The sequence below is a fragment of the Pseudonaja textilis genome, chromosome 2, assembly GCF_049901715.1.
Source record: "Pseudonaja textilis isolate UNSWEBS1 chromosome 2, rPseTex1.2, whole genome shotgun sequence".
Lineage (NCBI taxonomy): Eukaryota > Metazoa > Chordata > Lepidosauria > Squamata > Elapidae > Pseudonaja > Pseudonaja textilis.
Window position 1 is genome coordinate 136,813,831 of NC_141991.1, and position 25,141 is coordinate 136,838,971.

The window sequence follows — 25,141 nt, forward strand, 5'->3', positions numbered from 1 at the left end:
GTCTTCCCATCGCGTGTCTCGGTTGCTCTCGCGATACTTGTGGTTTTTTTTTTTTTTTCTGCCTCTCACCGGCCTAGGTGGCTTCAACCCATCCCTGCACCTGGCTATGGCCGATCCCAAGTATGCGGACCTGCCCGGCATTGTGAGTGGCGAAAAAGAAGTCCCTGCAGGGAGAAAGGAGGCGGGGAGGCTGGTGCCGTTTTAAGGATGAGCATGAACTGTGCCTAGGGAGAGGGAAAGGGTGGGGTCGGAGAGGCTAGTGGAACTGGAGATATGGGGCTGCGGGATGGATGAAGAAGTGGGTGGGAGATCTGCTTGTAAGGAGTGAAGCACCTGAACCTAAATTGGGGCTTTTGATCCGCGCCAGGGAGCGGAGCTCCTTAGTCTTTGCGAAAATTAGAGGGATTTAAGGGAAGCCCCAGAGCTCAGCCTGATCCCGAAGGAGGTTTGTATCTGACAGCCGGGATGCCATTAAGAAAGGAGTGCCCCTGAGGTTGTGCAGAGAGATGGGGATCCCCTGCAGAAAGATCAGGGAGGGTTGAGTAATATTCTGGAGCTAGTTCCTCACACTTTTCAGAATATGTATTTTGGCTGTATTTTGTATCTGTACTAATTAAACTTTTATTTAGTTACACAGAAAAGAGCCATAATGGAAATTGAGGAAAAGGTTGATAACGAATGTTGCATGTGATTTTGTTGGTGCAAACATAGAAAATATAAATGTTTCCTGGGGTCCTCTCTTCACTCCCACATTTTATTAAAAAAAAAAAAAAACTTTCCACTTCTCTTTGGCTTTTCCCCACCACTGCTAGGATGATAAAATGTACTCGAATGAAGAATGTGAAAATTAGATATTCCCATCAAAAGCGATTCCACAATCAAAGGGTCCATTAGTGATAATACGCTGTGCAAATCCTATGGCAGCTTTCTCTAAAGACAAGCCTGATGATTGAAAAAGCTCAAGACAGAGGGATGCTTTTGTTTCAGTGTCTTAAATGCAGGGTATGAGAGTATGAAAAGCTGCTGGTGTTAGTGGCTGATTGAACTGCCAGATAGAACAATAACCAATAAATTGTGCTTGTCTCAGTTAAGAAAGGGCAAGTGTCACATTGAAGGATATAGCCTAAGGCGTGGGTTGCAGATACTTTATGGGTATTTTATCTGGAGTGGACAAGAACCTGGAGTGGCATATTCCATGCCCTGTAGCAACATCTCTCTATTTTGTCCTGTCATTGGAGTAATTCAGTATTTGTGAGGGATTATTGCTTAGTGGCTTATTAGGCACACAGGAGATTCTGCATTCAGCCTCTGCAGCTTCAGTTAGCTTGCATAGCAGGAAATGGGAAAGGCCTTCTCTTCTTTAGATACTGGAGAGCCAACACCTAGCCAGAATAAACATTGCTAACTAAGCAGCTTTGTTTATTCTGTACATTGTACTGTAAAATAAAAAGGAATTAAAAGTTGATTAAAATGTGTGGATTCCTTATTTTTATAAATGTACCATGTTAGGGAAGTCTACTTTATATTTTAGGAAATATGCTGGCAGCCAGTAAAGTTTTAACAGGATAAAACTGGGTGAGTTTTGCCTAACCCGATCTATTATTGTTTAATTCAGACACTAGTAATTTTTTTTGTTAGATGGCTATTCTGAAACAATATGATTTCTTATCCTATTGTCAAAAGCCAAGTTGTAGAATGTTTCATTTTTCACTACATATAGAATTTCTTCTCATTCCTTTGAAAGGACATTTGCTTTTCCCATATTTTTGCAGTTATGTGACCTTACTGCTTACATTTGGGAAACATTTTACTGGGCACTCTTCTGAGGCAACTGTCATATAAACGATGGCTAATAGAATTATTATGGAGTTGCCATTTACCTTATGCTTTTGCATTTTGCTCATCAGAACATATTTTCCCAATGCTCCACTTGTACCTATTCCTAGATCAGGAAGCACTGATATTTACACACACTTTAGTCAATTTCCAATTAGAAATATTACAATGTGCTTTAAAGAGCTGCAATATGAGACATAACACCACTGCTACAAGAGAGTTGCAGTGAATCCAGGGGGCTTCTGGATGCAGTTAATATTGCTGATTATCATTTTTAAAGTTTTACATGACATGGGACCAGTTTACTTGCAAGGCCACTGATCCCTAATGATTTCTACTTTTCCCACTAAATGTGGCAGATAGGCATGCTCCAAATCCTCTCAGTGAAGTAGCGTCTTCTGTTAACACAAGGAAGCATATCTTCTGTAATAACGTATCTTGTGAAACTGCTTTCCCCCCAAATACAGAGGCTATCATGCCCCTGTTGGAATCTGATTCGGAGAGGATGGCTGAGCAGCTGACAGGGAGTGGGAGTGTGGCTCCATTGGCTGTGGAAGAAACTGGGGAAGAGCACAGTCCGGCTGGGCAGAGCAGGGGAGAGGTAGAGCAAGGGAGAGGGAATTCGGAGGAAGACCCAGGTCCACCAGCTCTTCATCCTAGGGCACGCAGGGAGGAACAGAGAAGGGAGCAACATGAGTTGCATGGCTTATGGGGGAGGAAAGGGCCCTGATTCATTAGCTGCAGCTGGGAACACAGTGTTTAAAAAGGGAAGCTGCGCACAGCAAGTTGTTGGGAGCAAATCGTGAATTATCTGGCATCCTTGAGGCTTATTTGTGTTCCTGGCCTGGCATCTTTCCAACTGTGTGTGTTTTGCTGTGCTTTCAAGTCTGCAATTTCTTCTCCTGTCCTGTCAAGTTAATTACTGCAGCATAGTTTGTTTGGATTTTTAATTACAGTTTTATGTACTTTGTTTTCGGACTGAATTTCCTCCACTTAAAGACTGTTCTGGGACAATTTTTCTCCAGCCGAAGGTAACCTGGACATTGGGGGCAAAGTTGGAGATAATAAAGGGACTCTTCTTGCTTATTTGACTGTGTTGCCTTTGTGCCACGCCCTGGATCATCACAGAGGCCTAGATCCTATTGGCCTTTTAGAAGGCTATGAAAATCTGGCCCCTTTCCCAGATACTGGAGTTGGTGGAGCCACAGTGTGGGTATTGTTTTGGTTGATGTTCTAAAGATGTAATTTTTAGGGACTTTGACCTAGTTTTTTTTAAAATTGGATTTATAGAATTTGGTTGTGTTCCACTTCTGTTTGCTACCCAGAGATCCTTGACTACATGGACAGTTATTTAAATCTGTTAAATAAATAAAAGCCAATTGATAATTTGGGAGGAACAATGCTGCAATTCGAAATCCCCAAACAAAGCAATATGCACCTTCTTTATTTATTTTATATATTTCCTATTGTACCAGTGATGATCATAGTATGTGCATTTTTCTGCTGAGTTTTTAAAATTATCTCCAACATGCCTTTGCTAATGACCATGGACTTGATTTAGCACTCATGAGGCCAATAGTTTGAGATTCTGTATTGGCGTTTATAGACCTGGTTCTGAACAGCAGATCTGGTAAAGATCCAACTGGAAAAAAATCCCTAGCATGATTTTTCAGGATGGTTGCAATAATAAGCCCTATCCCCCAAAGAAGTCCCAGTTAAGATCGTCAGCCAGATGGATGCATTTAGTACCGTATTTCCCTGAAAATAAGCCCTAATGCATTTTTTGGATCAAAAATTAATATAAGATCCGGGCTTTTTTTTCGGATATCAACTAACCATCACTATGTATTTTCTGAGCATGGAAACGCCAGAAATAAATGTAGATTATACATGCAATTCAGTCAGGTTCATGAATTTCACCCTGAAGTCTTCCCTTTGAATCTTTACTTATTGAAAACAGCTGCTTTGTGGTGAATGGGCTAATAAATATTCCTTGGGCCAGTAGATGGGATTTATTTATTTTGAAGGTTCCCAATTCTATCCTGCCTCTGGGAAACATACAACATAAGATATATTAAAAATAAAAATATACAAAGATACTACAAAAGAAAGGTTTATTACTTAACTGATCATACATTAAGAGTGTGATCCATCTAGTTATATTCTCTGATTTGAGTTCTTTAGATAAAAAGAGTTCATGCATACTGTTATTAATTTATGGTGGATTTTTTTTAAGGAAATGTTATTGTAACAGGTCTCTTCAGGATCTGGAGTAATATTCTGATTTTCCCCCCCTGTCCCTTATTATTTTTCAGGCCAGGAATGAGCCTGATGTTTATGAAACATGTGACCTCCCTGAAGATGATCAAGCAGAATTTGATGCGGTAGGAACATATAAAATTCTATTGTTTTTTTAAAAAATATGAATAAATTAAATGAGGGTATCTATCCTTAGACTATTTCCAAAAATGTCATTTCACCAAAGTGACTTGTACTCAGGGGTGGGATTCTACCAGTTCACACCTATTCACTAGAACTGGTTGTTAACATTCTAAGCAGTTCAGAGAACTGGTTGTTAGAATAAATTACTGGCCTAATCCTGTAAGGAAGGCAGGAAGGAAACATTCTGGTGTTGCTTACAGAAACTGCCTCTCCGTTAACCGTTATTACATTCTTGGCAGGACTAGACTTCCTGTCTCAGGGACTTCTCTGGAGGTTTTTTTCCTCCTTTGCTGGTACTTTGTGTAGAGTGACCATTCAAAGTTACAATGGCACTGAAAAAAGTGGCACTTTTTCACACTTACGACTGTTGCAGCATCCTCACAGTCATGAGAGGCCAGGTGAGGAGATGCGTGTCTCGATGTGAGGGATGTTGAGTTGGCCACGCCCAGCCAATAACATGACCACCAAGCCATGTCCACCTAGTCACATGACCACCAAGCCACGCCCACAGAACCGGTTGTTAAAAAATTTGAATCCCACCCCTGCTTGTATTGCCTACTATTGTTATATAGAGTGACCAAGTAAAAGGAAATATGGAAATTGGAAAGTGATATAATTTGGAATTTGAAATCTTTGTTAAATAAAACTGGATTTCATTGTTTCTTTTAACCTGAATAAACTGAAAGAAACTTTCTTAAAAACACCAAACTGTTAAACTGTTGATCTTCTTGACTGTCTCTTGCTTCCTTAATGTGACTCCACAAAATAATTCTGAACTGTAGATTTTCTAAGGAGAATATTAGTTGTTTTGTAATAATAATTTTGTAAATCAAGTATAGATATTAGACAATTGTTTTTGAATGTTTCAAAGTTACTCCTTCTTGCCGGAAAATAGTCGTTTTTGTACTTTTGTATATGTTTAATGTGTGTGTGTGTGTGTTTATTAGTTACATATGAATTTTAGTCAGTTTATACTCAAGTACAAGATTCCCTTGACAACTTCTTAAAATTCTTGGTGGAAAACCATCAGCAAAACTATATTGGGCAAGCATTAATTGACTTTGGTGATGAGACCTTTGCTGTAATGAACAATCAATTGGTTTTATACTTCTTGTTTTATTTGATTATTGAAGCTGATCAGAATTGCTATTTATAAGATGGGCAACTATACAGATAAGATTAATAAGAAAAATAAATAAATCCAAGCTTTTACAATTAGATGTAATAATTAGTAGTCCAGTCAGAAAGAAAGCATTCCAGGAAAAGCTAGGGTAAAAAATCTTAAATAATTCAGAAGGGCTGGCATGAATTTTAAACTGTCGCAATATGATATGTGGAACCAGGCAAGTATTTCTTTTCTTTAAATATTTTTCACCAAAAATATAACTGAAAATATTAGATGTCTCATTTGATAAGCTATACTTTTATATATAGGCACTGTTTCACATTTATGTTCTACATTCAGAAAGGAAAAATACTTGAATTACAAGAGACGATCTCACAAGTTTAAAATCTTGAGATGTCTATGCCCTAATATATGGATGAAGAAGCTGTTTTATGTTTTTCTATGTAATGAAGGTAAATTCAGTATTACAAAACTTACTTTTTTGCAGTTACATAAACTTTCATTTACTTAACTGCACAAATACCGTGTTTCTCACAAAATAAGGCCAGGCCTTATTTTTTTTTGACCCCGAAAAAACGGCTAGGCCATCTTTTCGGGGGTGACTTAATTCCACCCCTTGCATCCTCGGGCGGGCGGCGCTGGCCCTAGATGTTGACCTTGGCGTTGGTGGGGCACTTTGTATCGGGAGACCTTCTCCCAACATTGCTTTCCTTATGACCTAATCCTGACATTTTTTTTTTTTGTAAATTTTATTTGAGTTTTCACAAAGAAATACAAAGTAGCGTAATCCCGGGTTACATTTCTTCGTACAGACACAAATTCAATTTCATGCTCATTTTTATGTTCTATTCCATATGTTATTACTGTTTTACATTTTCTACATAGCTTCTCCCCTCTTTTAATTTTCTCAATTTTATTTTAATTATCTCAATTCAAATCATTATATTTATACTTTTTGTCTGTCCTGTTTCAATTTCATATTATCTTTTCTCATTAAACAAAGTTTCTCCTGTAGTTGCTGATTGGAGTATGACACCTTTATATCTTTTAATTTTATCCATTTAACTCTTATTTAAGCTTCAATATATACCTTAAAGTTATAACATTCAATATAATACATAACTTCCATTCCGATTCTGCTTGGTACATTCTTAAAATACACACTATATTCTTAAAAAAAAAAAGATTATAAATATGTATAGTTAAAATAACACATTCCATTCCAATTCAATTCTATCATTAATGTTAATATTCATTAAAATTTTAACTTCTTTAACATTACTTTTCAATTAAATGTCATACTTTTATGGGAACAGTTATAAGCTTTCCATAATTAATTTCCTCCCTCTCTTCACTTATATTTTATAAAACATTAACTAATTAAAATGTTCCCGTCCCTTCCTAATTCAATTCTCTCATTTATTTTATTTCATTTATTTTATTAACAAGCATTTCACTAGATTACAGTAACTATTTTACCCCTCATTTTAATCATACATTGTTTCCAATTTTCTAAAATTATTTCTATTACTAATATAACAATACAATCTTATGTACCTTTACAGAATCCCTTTTTCAGTTAAATTTTCACCCATTATCTCTAAATAGGCCCTGTTTCTCTATATCTTGTTTCTGTCCTTTGTAACTTCTTTTCCTTTCCTTCTTCCCTCTCTTCTTCTCTCTCCCCTTTTTACCCCCTTGTCTCTCTACCTCTATTTCTCTCTTCTGTATTCCCCTCTTCTGTTGCTTTCCAATATTATACTTATTTTTCGAACTATTTTTCTTTTCTTTGGTTGTTTTTTTAAGTCTTAAATTCTCCATTCTCTTTCCCCACTTTCCTTTTTCTTCCCCACATAGAATTACTTGTTCATTAAAGATGGCTTCTTTTTTGTCCCAGTCTTCTTGTTTTGCAGACATTTCTTGTTGTTTCTCATAGTTCCAAATCTCTGTTTCTAAGAATTGAAAAATGAGGCCAAAAGAACCCCTCCCTTCTTGTGCATTTTCTTTGTACTTTTTAAGTTCCATTTTCAATTCATCCAGAAGTAGTGCCACTGTATAAATTTTTAAACAACCACCCGATTGATTTTAGTCATTCAAGTGCAATAACCAAGAATCCACAGATCACCAAGTAATCCAAATACACACAAGCTGTTTCTTTTTGCTTTTTTTTTCACTTTCTCTTCCTGGGATTCTACTATTTAGTTGCAAAGTTTCAGTTAAAATGTATCTTTTAGAAGTCTTGTTGAAGTTTTACTGTAGATTCCTTTTAATTCCAGGCAGTCTCCTCCCTTTTTTCCAGATCCTGCCCTTTTATTCTTTTTCTCTCCTTTCCTGCTTATAAAAATTTTTTAGTGTCCAGAAATCCTTATTATCCCTTTGACATTTTATTTTATTTTCAGCTTAATTGCCTGTTGATGTCAAAGCGTATTTTTCCCCCTGATTTCTTATTTAAGTCTCTTAGTTGTCAGTATAGGGAAAGAGAGAGAAGAAAAAAACAACCCCAAACCTTTCCCTTTTCACTTTCCTTCGCTCCTTCAGAATCTTCTTTGGGAACGATGTTATTTTTTTTAGTTTAAATTCCAGGGTACCTTAGTTGTTGCTTTTGCAATTTAACCTGGTCAGCCAGAACTTTAACTTCTTATCTTCCTCCTGCACATTCTTTTCCGGTCGAGTTCTTCTTTGAGGTGGCCATTTCTGACCACCGCTGCAACTGCCTTCAGGAAAGGGAGTAATGGCCAGCTGAGGAGGAGAGATGCGGCTCTCCTCAACGCTGCTGGCAGTCTCTCCCATCTTCACCACCTCTGGCCTTATGTCCTAACCTTTGATTAATTTGAAACTTATTAAAAATAAAACTGAAAGCTTCAGGTCATTTTATTCTCATTAAAATAAACAATGATTTAATATGATGTCAACCTGCAGTCATTTTAAATTAGGCTCTTGGCACTTCATGGTAATCCAGAAGTATTACCATTACTAATATAGCAAGTTTATTAACTTTAATATCCCTCTTTGGCTCCTCCTTGAATCAGGGACCCCGTTTTATCTCTCATAACATGTCAGAGTTGAAAAACAATTTTGTTGTTTCTGATCCCTCGCTTATTAGAGAGGGAGTGATTCCGGTTTGGTTGTTCCATTTGTTTTTTTTTAAGGTTTTTTGTATTTTTATCTTAAAAAAAGAACTCACAATTATGTAGAGAAAATAATTACTCTAATTAAAAATTTTGTGATTTAAAACTTATATGATTGAATTTTTCAGGAGTTTTCAACAAAAACAAATGTTCTTGTATAAAAGTGGCAGTTGAACAGAGTTACAATATTTTTGATACATGTAAAAACCAATATAACATATATTGCCTTAGACTAACTGCATATATGGGAAGGCTGTTTTTCAGGCTGACAAAATTTAGGAGATGGTTTTGTAAATAGACACCTGCAAGCTTGTCCATTGTGTCAGTGAAAATATATATTTTCTGTTGAAGAGAAATTATAAAAGATTCTGCCCTAATGTCTTAGAAGATGTATTACAGTGGTGGCTAACTTTTTTGGGCTCCCATGCCGAAAATTGGGAAGCACTCACGTGCCAGCACCTAGAAGCCAATGCACATGCCCCCCTTCCCCCCTACGCATGCATATGCGTCTCCCACGCCCCTTGCGCATGGATGCCAGATACCTGACAATCAGCTGTCGGGTGGGCGGTGCATGCGCATGCACAGTGGAGCTCTTCCGGGCGACTTCTCACGTGCCGGCAGAAGTGGCTCTACGTGCCACTTCCAGCACATGGATCAGTTAGTAATACATCTGTAATTTGATTCCTTGTACTTCCTTACACACTTAACAAGAATACATATCAAAACCTCACCAACCTTGAGGGATTGTGCCTGGAAAAAGGATTTATGTTCATTTGAGTCAACTGCTCAAGAGTTTGAGTACATAGCAATGAGTCATTATATTCAATTATTGTGATAACCTGAAAAGAATGGACAGCAAAATAATGCATTGTCTCTTGTTTCTGCTTTAGTTTACCTGGGCGCATTTGCTCTGCTCTTAGCATTTTACAATATTTCCCTTCCAGTAATATGGAAGGAAATACGCCAATTCATTTACTGTGGCTGCAGAGAAGTTGCCTTTCATATATGTCAGTTTGCTGAAGTAGAGGGCCTCTTACTGATCTCCCCCCTCCAATGGGAATAAGATAGGACCCATGCAGTTTTGATGGTTGATATTGAAAACCCATGCCCAGTTTCAGCATTTGGTATTTCTAGGTGCAAAGAGTTTGGTTAATCGGGATGAAAAGCCACAGTGCCACATATCTTACTTGTCATTATGGAAAAGAAAAAAATACCTACTTTTATCCAGTTTTGGATAATTTACCTAGTTTTGGGATGCACACAATCCTTAGTTGGCCCTTTCCATAAAGTAATACATAATAAAATGCACTAATGTAAATAAGACACATTGGTGCCTCGAATGCAAGAACTGCTCATAGTTGACTGGAGAAGGCACACCACCCCTGTGTTTTTCTATAGGTGTTATGTCCCTGTGTTCCTATGATAGCATGTCTTATCCTTTGTCTCTCTAGATAAATATCAAACTCAAAACCATATAGTTTGTATTTAAATTTTCTCCCATCTCCTGTTAAAGGCTCGCCTGTACCTGCAGTATGATGTGTAGCGTTGATGTACGCCCTTAAATGTTTTGCAGTGAGTTGCATAAAAGCTATTTTTCTCTTCTTGGCATGCATGCATTCCCAAAGGGAATTGTGGGAGGTACATTTAGTCTCATAGTAACGGGGCATAGGGATGGAAGAGTAATCAGGTCAACAAAGCATTACCTGTGTAATGCTAGCTAAAAGCACTCTGAAGTAGCGGTTCCTTTCTGTGGGCTTAGTAAAATCTACGGCTAGCGCTGGAAATTATATAACAATTTAACCAATCTTTGAGATAAACAGTGTCTGATATTCAAGCCTTAGATCTAGTGCCAAGTGATACGGAAAAATCTTACCTTGGTGTTAATTTACATAACCGTTTTAATTTGCTGCTTGTCACCGTGTGCTTTGTACATCTTTGAGCTTAATATATCATCTTTGGGCTTTAATTTAACCTTTCATTTTGAATCAGACATTGAATCAGGATATGCATGTTTGTCAGAGGCCAATTAAAAAGTATGCTGATAGAATAAAAAATACAGAGAGACACAGTAAAAAGCCAAAACGTAGGATTTGCATTTGACCCTCTCCGTTGTGCTTCAACAAAAGCTCCAGAAACCCTCTTGGCAGAAGAGATTATGGATAAAATGGACCTCATATCTCATCTTCAAAATTACTGCAACAGTCCTGACTCCCTAATGCCGGCATGAAGCATTTATCTTATTATTTTGTGATGTACTTTTTTTTTTCATTTCACAAAATTCATCTAATATAACACAGTGTATGATACCAGTAAGACACTGGGGTGCAGTTTAAAGGCTGCCTACTTCAACTGGCATATTCATGCTTATTGGGTTGTAATTGCTGGAATTCTAGTCCCTATGACCTTGGCAATACAGATAAAGCATGATGTCATATAACCTCATTGCTTAGTGATGGCAATCCTGGCACACCCCATTGCTGTTGTAAACTAAATCCCACCAGCTGCTAGCTGGGGACCACCCAGCTCTAAGCCAGCCATTATTAGGTTAAGGATTAGGACCAAAGAGTAAGTAGGAAGAAAGAAAAAATAAAAAGAGGAGATTGTCTTGAAGATGTCAAAATGAAAAGCAATTCCTTATGTTTAATTCAAGCTTGATTAAGCTTATCTTGTAAGGTTAGTTTAATAGATACAGCTTCTAGGCCAGTGGCCCCCAACCTTTTGGGTACCAGAGACCAGTTCTGTAGAGAAAGGTTTTTCCATGGACTGGAGGGGGCGTGGTTTTGTGTGCTGTGTATATCTTGTGAATGGGGCTTTGCTTGTGTGCATGGCCTGGTTGCTAGCATGCTGTGGACTGGTGTTGGTCCATGGATTGGGAGTTGGGGACCCCTGCTCTAGGCAATCTTTGGTGGTATAACCGAAAAGTGGGGAATCTGACCCTCCAGGTATTGGTGAACTATGACTCCAAGCTTCTCTTATCATTCGGTCCAGTTGGCTAGGGCTGCTAAGGGTTGAAGTTAGTGGCATCCAAAGGATATTAAGCTTCCTTAAAGGTCAGGCAACTGTGCTCCACTTGTTTTTTGCAGAATAATAGCCCTGGAGCTTCTAGCACTGAGTGCCCCAAGGAAACTGAAAACAGCTGCCTATCCAGCTTTAACGGATAGCATTACACTTTTAGCATGTCATTACCTGCTCTGCAAATGAGGGAGATCATTTGCTTTGTGTCTTAAGTGATGAAAAATATCATATCTCTGCAATTGAAGAGGAAGAGTTACAAAAGAGAGAAAAACAAGAAAAGAAAGAAATCCCCGGCAAAGAAAAACGTTTTCTTTGCTGGGGATTTAAAAAAGCTGCCATTAAAGATGTCCAAATGAGGGAGTTCCAGTCTGCAGGGCTTCGGCGGCAGGCAGGAATCCGCGATCGTGCGCGGTTTCTGCCTGGGCTTGCCGCTGGAGCGCCCTGAGCCAGTTTGGCTTTGGGGCTAAGCCACCCCATAGAGGTGATGAAGATGGGGGAGACCCCAGCAGGGTCGAGGAAAGCCGCATCTTTCCTCCTCAGCTGGCTAAACTCCCTTTCCCGAAGGAGGTAAGAGCGGCGGTCAGAAATGGCTGCCTCAAAGAAGCACTCAGCCAGAAAAGAAAATGCAGGAGGAAGTTAAGAAGTGAAAGTTTTGGCTGACTGGGATAAGAAGCAACAACTGAGGTACCCTGGAATTTAAATCTTATAAAAGATACATTGCTCCCAAAAAAGATTGGGAAGCAGTGAATGAAAGTGAAAAGGGAAAGTTTTTTTTTTTTTTTCACTCTCCTTCCTTACATTGACAGCAGATGAATGAGAAATCGGAAAAATCCTCTTTGGCACCAACAGGTAATTAAACTGGAAAATTAAATGCCAAGGGGACAATAAAGATTTCTGAACACTTAATAAACTTTTTTTTGCTGTAAGTGGGAGGGGAGAGGAAAAGAATAAGAGCAAGATTTGGCTGGAGGAGGCTGCTTGGAATTTTAAAGAATCTAAATCATAATAAGACTTCTAAAAGATACATTTTAACTGGAACTTTGTAACTAAATAGTAACCCCAGGAAGAGAAAGTGAAAAAAGAAGAAAGTGTTAAATGAAACAGCTTGTGTGTATTTGGATTTGGTGACTTTGGGACTTTTGGAAATTATATTTGAATGATTAAAAACAATTGGGTGGTTGTTTAATATTTCTTTTTACAATGGCATCACTTGTGGATGAACTGAAAATGGAATTTAAAAAATATAAAGAAGAGGAACAAGAAGGGAAGGGCTCTTTTGGCTCCGTTTTTCATTTCTTAGAAATGGCGATCTGTACCTATGAGAAACTACAAGAAAAGACTGCGCAACAAGAAGATTGGGACAAAGAAGAAGCCATCTTTAATGAACAAGTAACTTTATCTGGGGAAGAAAGGGGGGAAAGAGAATGGAGAATTTAAGACCTAAAAAAACAACCAAAAAAAGAGAAAAATAAGGTGAAAAGTGGATATAATGTCAGAAAGCAACAGAAAAGGGGAACACAGAAGAGGGAAATGGAGGTGGAGAGACAAGGGGGTAAAAAGGTAGAGTGAAGAAGCAAGGGAGGAAGGAAGGGAAGAGAAGCTACAAAGATTTGGAGCAAGATGTAAAGAAACAGGACTTATTCAGAGATAATGGGTAAAAATATAACTGAAAATGAGATTCTGCAAAGGTACATAAGATTGTATTATTATACTTGTATTAGAAATAATGTTAGAAAATTGGAACAACATATGATTAAAAAATGGGTTAAAATACTCAGTGTAATTCCGTGAAACTTTTTTGAACAAAATAAATGAAATGAAATAAATAAGAGAATTGAATTAGGAAGGAATGGGAACATTTTAATTACACAATGTTTTAAAATATAAGTGAAATGAGGGGGAAGTAACTATGCAAAATTTGTAAGTGTTCCCATAGAAGCATGATACCTATTTGAAAAGTAATGTGTAAAATGTTTAAGATTTAAATGAATATTAGTTTTAACGATAGAGTTGAATTGGTATGGATTGTTGTCTTAATTATATTATACATTTATAATTTCTTCTTTTCTTAAAATATAGTGTGTAGCATTAGAATGTACTAAGCAGAATCCGAATGAAAGTTATGTATTATATTAAGTATTATAAAATTAGGGGAAAGATATAAAGGTGTCATACTCCAATCAGTGATTACTGGAGAAATTTTGTTTTAATGAGAAAAGATAATAGACAGCAGAAACAGGACAGACAAAGGATATAAGTATAATGATTTAAATTGAGATGAAATAAATAAAATAGAATTAAGAAGCTATATAGAAAATGTAGAATGGTAATAAGATATGGAACGGTATATAAAAATGAGCATGAACTTGAATTTGTGTCTGTACGAAGAGATGTAACCTGGGATCAAGCTGCTTTCAAAAAAGATGTTTTATGTTTTCATGTTTTGTGTTTTGTTTGTTTATGTTTGTTTTTTAAAAATCAGTAAAAAAATTTGGGGAAAAAAGATGTCCAAATGAAACATTGGAATACAAAACCTGTTTTAATGGGAATTAGTATAAAGATTTCATTGTATAACATGTATATCTAAATGGTTTATTCATTTGGTTAAAGAAGGAAGTACTTTTTCAGTGACGGAGTTGAGAAGGGAAAAAGTTTTTTTTAAAAAATATAGGCATTTGATAATGTTTATTGAAATCCTCAAATAGTTCACTGAAGTCAGTGCTGTAAAATGTTGGCACAGTATAAACACTAAAAAGAAAGATATCAGCATGTGTTGTTATGGAAGCTCCGAAATAATTATGAATTAACTTCCAGTCTATTTATATCTCTTGCTGTTGTATTTGTTTGCCTTTGCCCTATTTCTCCAAATACTTTCTTCACATTTAACTTATGCCTCATTTCTGGACCTTTGCCCTTCACGCTTGACTGTTTTCCCCTCTTTCCACTGTTATATTTTTAATATATGTAAATGTATTCTTATTATTACTTCTGCACATAGTATTTTATTCTATAAGCATCAGCAGCAGATCTTTGTGCCAAAAGCGTAAAACTTAAATCTTGACTCTGAGGGAACGGTAGAAAGACCTGTATTTAAATGTTTACATAGTACAGGAAGTCCTCGACTTACAATTACAATTGGGACCAGAATTTCCATTGCTACGTGAAACAATTGTTAAATGAGTTGAAACCTATTTTATGACTTTTTTTGGTCACAATTGTTAAAGGGAATCGCTGCATTGAAGTGAATCATGGAGTTCTTAAGTGAATCCAACTATCCCCATTGACTTTGCTGCTCGGATATTGCTGGAATGTTGTTACAAATGATAACCACATGGCCTTTGGATGCTGCAGTCATGCCAGTTGCCAAGAGTCTGAATTTTGATCATGTGAATTGTCAGTAAGTTGCAGTGGTCATAGGTGTGAGGAATGGTCATAAGTCACTTTTTTCCATGCCATTGTACCTTTGATCACTGAATGGTTGTAAGTTGAGGACTACTGTACCTGTTATTCCTTTTATCCCAGTTTCCATACAAATCTTTGAATGTTTTGTTCCTCTTACTCCTTTGACAAAGAGCCAAAGCTATTTCTGCTGTAATGAAAGCTAGATGTATTAATATAGAAGCTGTAATTGTACAATAAATGATTGCTTTATAGCTCATTTTCAGATGAACCACCCCTCCGTAGCCAAGCATTTTTCACTGCTCACTGTTTTATAGAGCTTAAACTACCATACAAAGCATTATTTAAATACAGGTAGTCCTTGACTCACAACTATAATAGACCCTGCCCAGTACAGTTGGAGGTTGTGTCAGCTGTTAAGTGAGGCACCCATGTAATCACCTCATTTTCAGTACTCCCGCCAATCTCTGTTTTTTCTGGTTGTTAAATGAACCTGTGGGTTGTTGTGGCGCACAGAGTGCCTCAGAGGCCCTGGGGGAAGGCCTCGGAGGCTTAGTAGAGACCCTGCCCCAGGCTTCCCAAGGCCTCCAATACTCCCTGAGGTGTTGTAGCAGCCATAGGGACTGGATCATAAGTAGATTATGGCGGGTCTGCCATAATTTTGATTGTTCACTATGCAACCAGTTGTAAGACGATGATACCTGTATTGGCTGAGATATTCACATATCTTAGCCCATTTAAAATGTCTACTGCAACCAGTTGAATTAATTGTCTTACAATAGGGTTGGAATTGTTGAAGAATTCACTCCTGCTCCCCTTTAGATCTAGGGAGCAGGCTGTGAAAACCTGCTTTGGCAACAAAAATCAGCTGTGTGTGGGCAGGAGAAAGAAATCGCCTCATCCTTAAGCATGCGATCTTGGTGGAAGTCCATTGTAGTTTTACATCTGATATAATCAGTTGATGATGTTTTTAATGGAGCTATAACAAAACGGAAGAAACCTTGTGAAAATACTGCTAAGTAAAATGCAGTTGTGTTGCATTTTTGCTATACACATTACTGCATATATCCAACCCCAGCCTTTTTTCTGTGGAAGAATGTGGATGGAAAAATGTTTCTCATAAGCAAATCACATATTTTTTCGAGGAGAATGAGGTTCACCTTGGTCCATAATGAAAAATAAATAACTTTTGCGTTGTCTCAGAAGCTTTAACTGCTGAAGTGACATACACAAATATTTTGCTCTTTGCAGTGGTTGTATTGAAAATTTTATGGATACAATTACAACCGTACTGTGTAATAAATATGCATTGTCATCGTTTTGATGTATTTTAGTTTCATAACATTCATTGGTAAGTCTTATTTTTCCCATTTTAAAGAGTAAGAAGTGAATAAGAAGTGAAGGATCATGTTTTTGCATTTGGCAGTTCTGAAACCCCCAAAAGCAATTGAAAACATCATGGAAAAAGAAAATGACTAATTCTTTATACAGTTCTATTTTATTCAGCTATCTTGTATTTATAGTCAAAGACTTATAATATCTATAACAAATAAATACTCTACAGCAAAGGTCCTTTCCAAAGTCAATTAAAAGCTTTCTATGTGTAGATCCTGCTCATCTTATTGATGTATTGATTATAGCTGGGAGAATATGAATAGCCATTGTATAGTTTTTACTTATAGTTTCTTTTGAGGCGTTATATCTGAGAAGAGAACAGCAATATACACAACAGGTTTGCAGATGGTAATCCTGTTCTCAGCTTCCCCACTTTCTGTACAATTGAAACCATAATGATTTTAATTAAATAAATGGATTTTAATATACGTCCACTTGTGAAGTCAGGTTAATTAACTGGCAGTGCATATATGTTAAATGAGGAAGTTTCACTATCTTAATTTACATCCACATCAGTCAAGTTTTTTAAAATGTATTTTCATTATATTATCACAGGAGTCTGATCTTTGGGCTCCATGTCCAATGTGTAGGAATTCTAGTAACCGGTAGAAGTGTGAATGTTATCAACTTCTATTCAGCCGTGTTTTGTGATGACCAAATTCTGAAGCTGCCTAGCAATTTGGGCGCTGAATCTTTGGTGCTGTTTATCTCCCCCACCCCCCTCCAAATGTGAGCTTGAGCAGAGGAGGTGAGCCTTTGGACCTTCAGGAGCAAAGCTTCTAGTTCTAATAAGATCTACTGTAAGCTAGAATCAGATCTACAGATCTTACATAAGCTAGGAAGAAACAGTATGGGGCATTTCCAGATTTCACCTCCCACACAGAAAATGTGAGTTCCACTAAGAAGCTTGTTATAGAGTAGAATTACAAATATTGTAAAAAAAAAAAAAAAACCCAAGCCCAATCCAAAGTTGATTTGAAAAAAAAATTAATTCAAATAACTAACTTTACATGTAGCCTGAGGTTAATGCTGGTTTCTATTCATGGACTTGGAAATTACAACGGGATTTTAATGAATGATTTCCCGAGATGAATAACTAGGTTTTTAAATTATATTATTTATTTTTGTTATGTTATAAATATAAACAGCTGCCTAACGTTGAGTTAGATCAATAGTTCATGTAGTTCGGTGTTGTTTGCATCTACCCTTGATGGACAAAATGGGAGAAAAAGCTTGTCCACATTTTAAAACTTCAGAAGGAGGCTTTCTTTTCCCTTCCCTCTGCCCACAATGTCTACTTCTAAACAACTTGGGGGGGGGGGGAAATCTTGGCAGCTCTGTTTGCTCAGGTATGGGTCAAGGTGCTCTGTTAGCTAAAATGGATGACAGCTTGAATTAGTGATTAGCAATTTGCATCCTTCTCTGCTACCATGCCTTGGGCTTAGCAAGCGGGACGCTAAGGCAATACAATTAACAGTGCATGCTGGCATGAACATTAATGTTGGTGTATAAAAAAGGGACTGTGGTAGAAAAAAAAACCTTGAATTTCCTTACCATTTTCTTTAGGATGATTTTGTACCTGTTGGTTAGTTGCAATACCGATTTCTTGCTTGTGTGAAAATAATATTGCAAATCAAGCATTGCAGAGATTATATAGTCTGACATAAAGAGATCAGATGATAACTTCCCAGATTATCCCTTAAGTGGCCACTAACCCACTCTGGCCTCCAGCCAACAGTTACTTAGAATCCTTTCTTGGGATATAACAGGATATAGTATTTTGGGCTCTAATAAGGATTTTCTTTTGGGTGTTACCTGCAATCCAATTGTCCCTATCTGCTATATAGGAAGGAATCCACTTGAGTGTTACATGTGCTCTGCAATAATGAGCTATAGTGAATCTAAATTTATTTTTAAAGATCTGTGTAACTGCTATACCCTCAAACTGGAAGGGACCTAGTGTAAAATTGGGTTATTTGGTCAAATGTTCATGATAGTGTTTATTTGTTCCACTTCCTGAGCTGAGCCTTTTTCTAGAGAAAGTCATGACCATGTGAGAAGAAGCAAGAAGCATATTTCTGCTTTTGACTATACTTTTTAATAGTAGCCATGACATGAGAACACATTAGAATATGCTATATTCAGTAGTTTATGGTAGATTTCAGATGTGAGGGTAATTGGACAATATAAATCTTCAAAATCTTACTGGGAATATATAATGCATTTTTATTACAGGCATTGCATCTTAATGCCAAGCTAAGCTGAAGCTGTACCTTAAGTATACCTTCTCAATATGCATTCTTCCAAATTATTCCAAGACTTTCTTTTCAGGGGTAAGGAATAAGAACTTGCTTCTTAGAAAGAGTGATGGAGAGAAGAAAAAGAGCTAGAATTCTCAGAAAGTGGCATTTATTGTATACAACAGTGTCTCTCAAACTTGGCAACGTTAAGACATGCGGGCATGGCTTGCTGGGGCATTCTGGGAGTTTGTCTATATATCTTACTTAAAATTGTCATGTTTGAGAACAACTTGTACAAAAGGACCTTTCCTTTCTATATTTCATGTACTACTGATGCATTTAACCCATAGTCAGACTTGATAGAATAAAATGTGATGTTTTGCAGGACCACACACAATTAATCCTGGTTTAGAGATGCAGAAGGATAACATAGGGCAGGGGTGTCTAATTCGCATCGTCGTGTCGTCCTGTGACATATTGTGCCTTTTTCCCCCTTCGCTAAACCAGGGGTAGGCGTGGCCAATGCATGATGCATCTGGCTCATGGGTTGCAAGTTTGACACCCCTGACAAAGAAGAATTATGAAGTAACCAAAAAAAGTTATCACTTCAAATGATAGAGAGCGCCCATTGGGATTCTATTTTCTGAATGTCCAAACCAAGCTCCTCCCATAATACATCATATTAGTTAGGGCCACCGTACCTAAAGTTGTAAATTGCTGTAGGGAAGATTCACCAAGAAGATGAGTGCTAATATTCTTATATTTTTAAGCCAGTGTTATTGATAAGGGTCCTCCAGATTTGATCCAGCTTTATTAAAAAATCACATTTTTCCATCCTCTGCTAGCTATAAGGCCCCTTTTTTTTACAGCCACTTCCAGGAATCGATTGGGATGTTGAGAAAATGCCTAATCATTGTTATAACTGTGTTTGTATTGAATTATTGTACCACTTGAACTTATCTGAGTTTTCCTAATGCTCTTCCCCATCACCCTTCACACCACCTTGCCTGGATACTAGTTTGCACAAGTAAGACCATTAAAAATGCTTTTTTTTTCTTCTGCATGCTTCTAGAATCTGTGTTTGCATGGTACTAAATCTGCATTATATAAAATTAAATACGTTTTTAAAATCTCTTTGTATAATCTATATTGTTTGTACTTTTATGGCACTGTTATCTTTTCATTGGGTCATGTCACAAAAGAGGGGAGAACAAAAACACTCTAAAATTGTAAGTTTTAAAAAGCAAGAGAACTTACTTAGCGAAGGGAATTCATTGAAAGACCAGTAAAAAATTGGCATTATTAGGCCCTATTTTTATACTCCTGAAAGTTAAGAAAGTCAGCGTGGAGTTTCTGGAAGTTGTAAAAAACCAGCATTAAGTGCCCCAGGGGCATGTGAGGCAACAACATTTTAGATTCTAGAATAAACGTGTTGAATTAGACATCCAGTAACAGAGCACTGATGGAAATCTGCATTTTAATAGCAGTAATCAGCTCTGCATCAACCATGAAAAGTTATTATAATTTTGGGGAGACTTATTAGTGATGCTTAGTGCAAGATTTAACTGAAATGAGCTAAGAAGGGGAAGGGGGATTTTTTGCTGGAGAGAAGGGTGTGCCCTTTCAGGACAGTTCCTTAGCCTGAGAACTGATGGCTCAAGGTGCCAAGTCTATGGAAAGTGTAACAGCCAGCTCTGACTTTTGGAAAATCTGGAACAAAAGTCTGATTAGAAGATTGCTATACCTTGGTGTATTTTTCGCCTGATCTCTAAGTAGCTTCTGTGTGCTTCCTGTATTGCTTAATCAAATTAGGACTGGAAAATCGAAGCACCTGATTTACAAAAATTGAATCATTTAATGCTGTTTCTTAGAAATCTAATTGAATTGTGGGAAATAAGTGATTGAGTGAAGTGGACGTGCTGAAGATCCTCTCTTAAAACTGCTTGATTTCTATTAATTCTGGGAAGTTATTGTCAATATTCCATTTTCAAAAATCTTACTGTTTATTGAATGCACTGCATGGTAATGTCGAGGCCAAACAGAGTTAGTTTGGTTCCCAAACACCAGTCCATAGACTTAAACAATAATTTTCCCACCCAAATCCCCAACCTCTCACGTAATCCATGTAAATAATTTCACTTATGGGAACTTGTCTGCGTCAACTCCACACCTGCTATGATGTTGAAAAAGTTCCAGGCTCTCATGGTCTCCAGCAGACTCGTAAAAGTTTCGTTTTTCCATCTAACCCATTCGAAAGCAACACCTCCCCCCCCCCCTTACTCTAATGGCAAGTTGAAACGAAGAGGCACATAGCTGCCAAAAGATTCATCCTTGACAGTTATTTCACTTTGCAGAAGCACAGAGAGGACTATCGATCTCTTAATCACCCTTGCCATTGCTTTTGTTAAAGCTTTTTCAAAGAAATCAACTGGGAAGAGAATCTGCCCCAAGCTGAACATTTTAATGAATATTTAAAAAGCTCACACTGAGATGGGACTCATATTTAATGCCCATAATGATTATCATGGCAGATGTTCTGCTGATACACCTGGATACTTGGTTCCTGTTTTTAGTCTACATGTTTAGCTGCCTTTCATTAGATCCTAATGGAAACCTTGTTTAGGCTCTGATTGTGACTGTGCTGAATGCTTGACCAAGGGTGGTAGATGCTCACTAGGAAACAACAGTGTGACGACCCGGAGTGTAACACAAACGTAACAAAATCCAAAATGTAAATAAATGTCCTTTAATGCCTCCAACTTGGCCCCACTGTTCAATAATTCTCAGTTGGAGATAAAACGTACTCAAAAATAGTCTTCAAAATAGAGCAATACAGTCTGAACGTAATGAGCAGATAGAGGTGAAATAAAAAAAAAAACCCAAACAAATTACAATGATGACATTTCCACAACGGAACAGGATAAATAATTACTAAATTCAAGGAGATAACAAGACACAATCTGTTGGAAGGACGCAAACCAAGATAACTTCAGCCCAAAATAAAACACGCTTTGCTTCTGGCAACGCTGTGTTGTAATCGTCTGTCTTATATACTAGTCTCCCCAGCTGCAACCAATGAGGAGGATCATGGCCGCCTCCTGTCTCGCAAGCCAAGTTGTTGCCTTCTCCGTTCCTCCCTGCGTGTCCTAGGATGCATAGTGGATGGGTCTGGTTCTTCCTCTGACTGCCCAGCCGGCCTCTGCTCTTCCCCAGCCTCCTCCACAACCTCCAGAGCCACACCTCCACTCCCTGTCGGTTGTTCCTCCTCTCCCTCAGAGTCCGACTCTACCAAGGGCATGAAACAACAGCGATCTATTTTGCATTGGCCTTGTTTGCCAAAGGAATTATCTAAGGAAAAACATCTGATGACAACTAATGTATGAGATTAATTTTTCTGAATAAAGGAAATATGACCCCAATAAAATTAGATAGATACTCTGATGATTTCAGTAGAGCCTTAATTTATTCATTGTTTATTCATTAGGCTTATATGATGCTCCAAACAGAGTGGCTTGCTTACCTAATAGTACTGTTATTCAGCAGTAGGGTTCAAACAACCCAACAAAGCCGACACCATCAATTTCCCATCTACCTAACCATCCTGATCAAGCAAAGGAACAAGTTAATCTAATGACAGACTCTTACTGGAAAAGGATTCATGGTCCAAGGCATACATGCATATAAAAAAATTTGAAGTGGCAAAATTGGACTCCTCCGTCTACCTTTTACAACATGGACTTTTATCTAAATACGCTGAATATAGTTTTCAGCTTCCAAAATTTTCAGCAGGGAAAGTCTTGGGATTTAAAGTTCAAGTATCTGTAGGGTATCTGCAGAGCTTTCTTTGCTGTGGGAGCACCCCCCCTCCTTTACTTGCCAGTAGACAGCATCTTCCATGTAAGACTTCCTCTATTCTCAGACAAATGTCTGCAGAATGCTGCAATTAGAAGAGGAGACAAAAGGTTGATACAGTCTTGCTAGCACACATCCAAGCACACATCCACGAAAAGAAAATCCCATAAAAGAAAACCCCATTGCAGAAAATAAGCATCTCTGAATTTTTGCTGCACGCATCCTAAGGCGATGTGTAATTAGCTAATTAATTCTGTAGTGTTCCTTGAAATTATGAGATCTGCTTTCTTGTAGATAAACCCAGTTTTGCAGACTTTTAGATCTGTAAAATATCAGTTGCCTTTTTATAGCTCCCACAGATTTTTTTTTTCTATCTTGACAATCAGGTTTTTAGTAGAACTAGTACTACAAAAGAGAAATGACTCTCTTATGTAGGTTTTGGGGAAAAAAAATATTGACTTCTGTGTCTTAGAGATGCTTACTTTCATGAGGCAACTGGACTTTCTGGTTTTTCTTTGAAGGCGTTTCGCTTCTCATCCAAGAAGCTGAAGGAGTTTCTTGGATGAGAAGTGAAACAGTCTTCAAAGAAAAAATCCAGTTGCCTCATGAAAGAAAGCACTTTTGGAACAACCATGACCTGAATGACTGAGAATCTCCACAGACATTGACTTCTAAGGCTTGTTATGTAAGTCAGTTACTCTAGGAGAATTTCCATACAACCGATGATCTTGCCGTTCTTATGCATTTCTGTAGGCTGATGCCCACTGTTGCATGAATGGTCCACTGTTGGTGTTTTGTCCTCTCATGTTGCCAGAGAGTGACCCCTCTAGCTACCAATGGCAGGAAGCAAAAAGATCGGCAAGACTGCTATGTCCCCAATTGGGAAGAAGGGAATGTGATGAGAAGGGGAGAAGTCTGGAACACCAAGAAATGAAATACAGTTAGTTCTTGACCTACAACCACAATTCAGCCCAGCATTTCTGTTGTTAAGTGAAACATTTGTTAAGTGAGTTTTGTCCCATTTTTACGACTGTTCTTGCCACGGTTGTTAAACGGATCACGGACGTTAAATTTAGCCAGTGATTGTTAGAAAAATCTGGCTTCCCCGTTGAGTTTGTGTGTAAGAAGGTCGCAGAAGGCGATCGCGTGACTCTGGGACATTGCAACCATCATAAAATATGAGTCAGTTCCCAAGCGTCTTAATTTTGTCCATGGGGATGCTACAATGGTTGTAAGTGTGCAAAATGGTCGTAAGTCCCTTTTTTTCAATCCCATTGTAACTTTGATCGCTAAATGAACTGTTGTAGATCGAGGACTACCTGTAAAGCAGGATGTCAAACTCACGGCCCGCGGCCTGGATGCATCCTGCATTGGCCATGCCCACCCGCATTTTAGCGAAGGGGGACAAAGCTGTGATATGTCATGTGGTGACAACGGGATGCTGTGAGTTTGACACCCCTGCTGTAAAGTCAAATTCCTACCTAGGAGAGAACCATTACAAAACTGTATTTGTAGAAGATGAGCTGCACACAAGCCACACAGGGGTGGTGGGGACACAGTTACAGCGTCAATTTCACATTTCAGCATTGCACAGGTAGAAGAGGGAGTATTTTTTAACCCTTCTAGTTGCTTGCAGCCCTAAAATACGAGGAAGCCCTTGGCTTCTTCCTGATAGGCAACTTAGTTCTCCTCCCCGAGGTTTGAATTAAAATGGAAATGTGCTGGATACTTTGAGTATACTTTGGATAGTAATTTGGGGGGGCGGGGGGGGCATCAAGTAAAATTGAGAAGGGGTTCTGAAGGCAGCTAGAGGCTTGTTTTGCCTGGCTGTATAGTGGCTGTATGGATTTGAACTTCCCACAGATATAATGCCGATAAGTCATTGTTGTATCAGTGCGCTTCCCAGTTTGAGAAGCAGCCTTCAAGAGCAACGGGGGATCTAAACATCCCTGCACATTGTGCATCAGTATTGCTCCTTTCAATGATTACAGGTAGTCCTCGACTTAAAACAGTTCATTTAGTGACCGTTCAAAATGACAGCGGCCCTGAGAAAAGTGGCATAGGACCGTTTTCCCACCCCTAACGACCATTTCAACATCCCCACGGTCACGTGATCAAAATTCAGACACTTGGCAACTGACTCCTATCTATGACGGCCGCACTGTCCCAGAGTCGTGAGGTCTCCCTTTGCGACTTTCTGACAAGCCAAGTCAGTGGGGAAGACAGATTCACTTAACGACCATGTTATCAATTTAACAACGGCGGCGATTTCACTGAACAGATGCGGCAAGAAAAATAAGGCAAGACCTCACTTAACAGATGTTTCACTTAGCAACATAAAAGCTGGGCTCAACTGTGGAGGCAAGTCGAGGACTACAGAACGCAGATTCAGCGTCAGTTGCAGCCATCTTGGAGTCCAGAACCTGTAGCCTTTAAACCAGCTTCACTTCAGTGAGAGTTGAGCGGGGTGATTTGGGGGTTTTATTTGCCTGCTCTTAGTTGCCTCTTTCATATGGATAAAAAAAAATGACCCTGGCTGATTAAGTATACCCTGCGAATACCCTTATAGCTTCTAATCTTTTGCTTTTTAAAAATTTAACCTCCAGAGTTACTCAGACTTAAACATGGTAACTATTATCCATTTGTAAATGGTAGCTTTCTAAGCAAAAGAGGGAAGCTAACATTTTTTCCCCTCAGAGCTTCCCACT

At 38.1% G+C, this 25,141-nt stretch overlaps 1 protein-coding gene across 1 annotated transcript in view; it reads left to right on the forward strand.

Annotated features, from left to right (window-relative positions):
* DCTN2 (dynactin subunit 2) overlaps window positions 1-25,141 on the forward strand; it is a 57,609-nt gene continuing 32,468 nt past the window's right edge. The window contains exons 1-2 of the mRNA XM_026713810.2: window positions 1-142; window positions 4,152-4,220. Coding sequence (XP_026569595.1) covers window positions 107-142; window positions 4,152-4,220 — 105 coding nt within the window. The 5' untranslated portion in view covers window positions 1-106. The remainder of the gene's footprint in view (window positions 143-4,151; window positions 4,221-25,141) is intronic.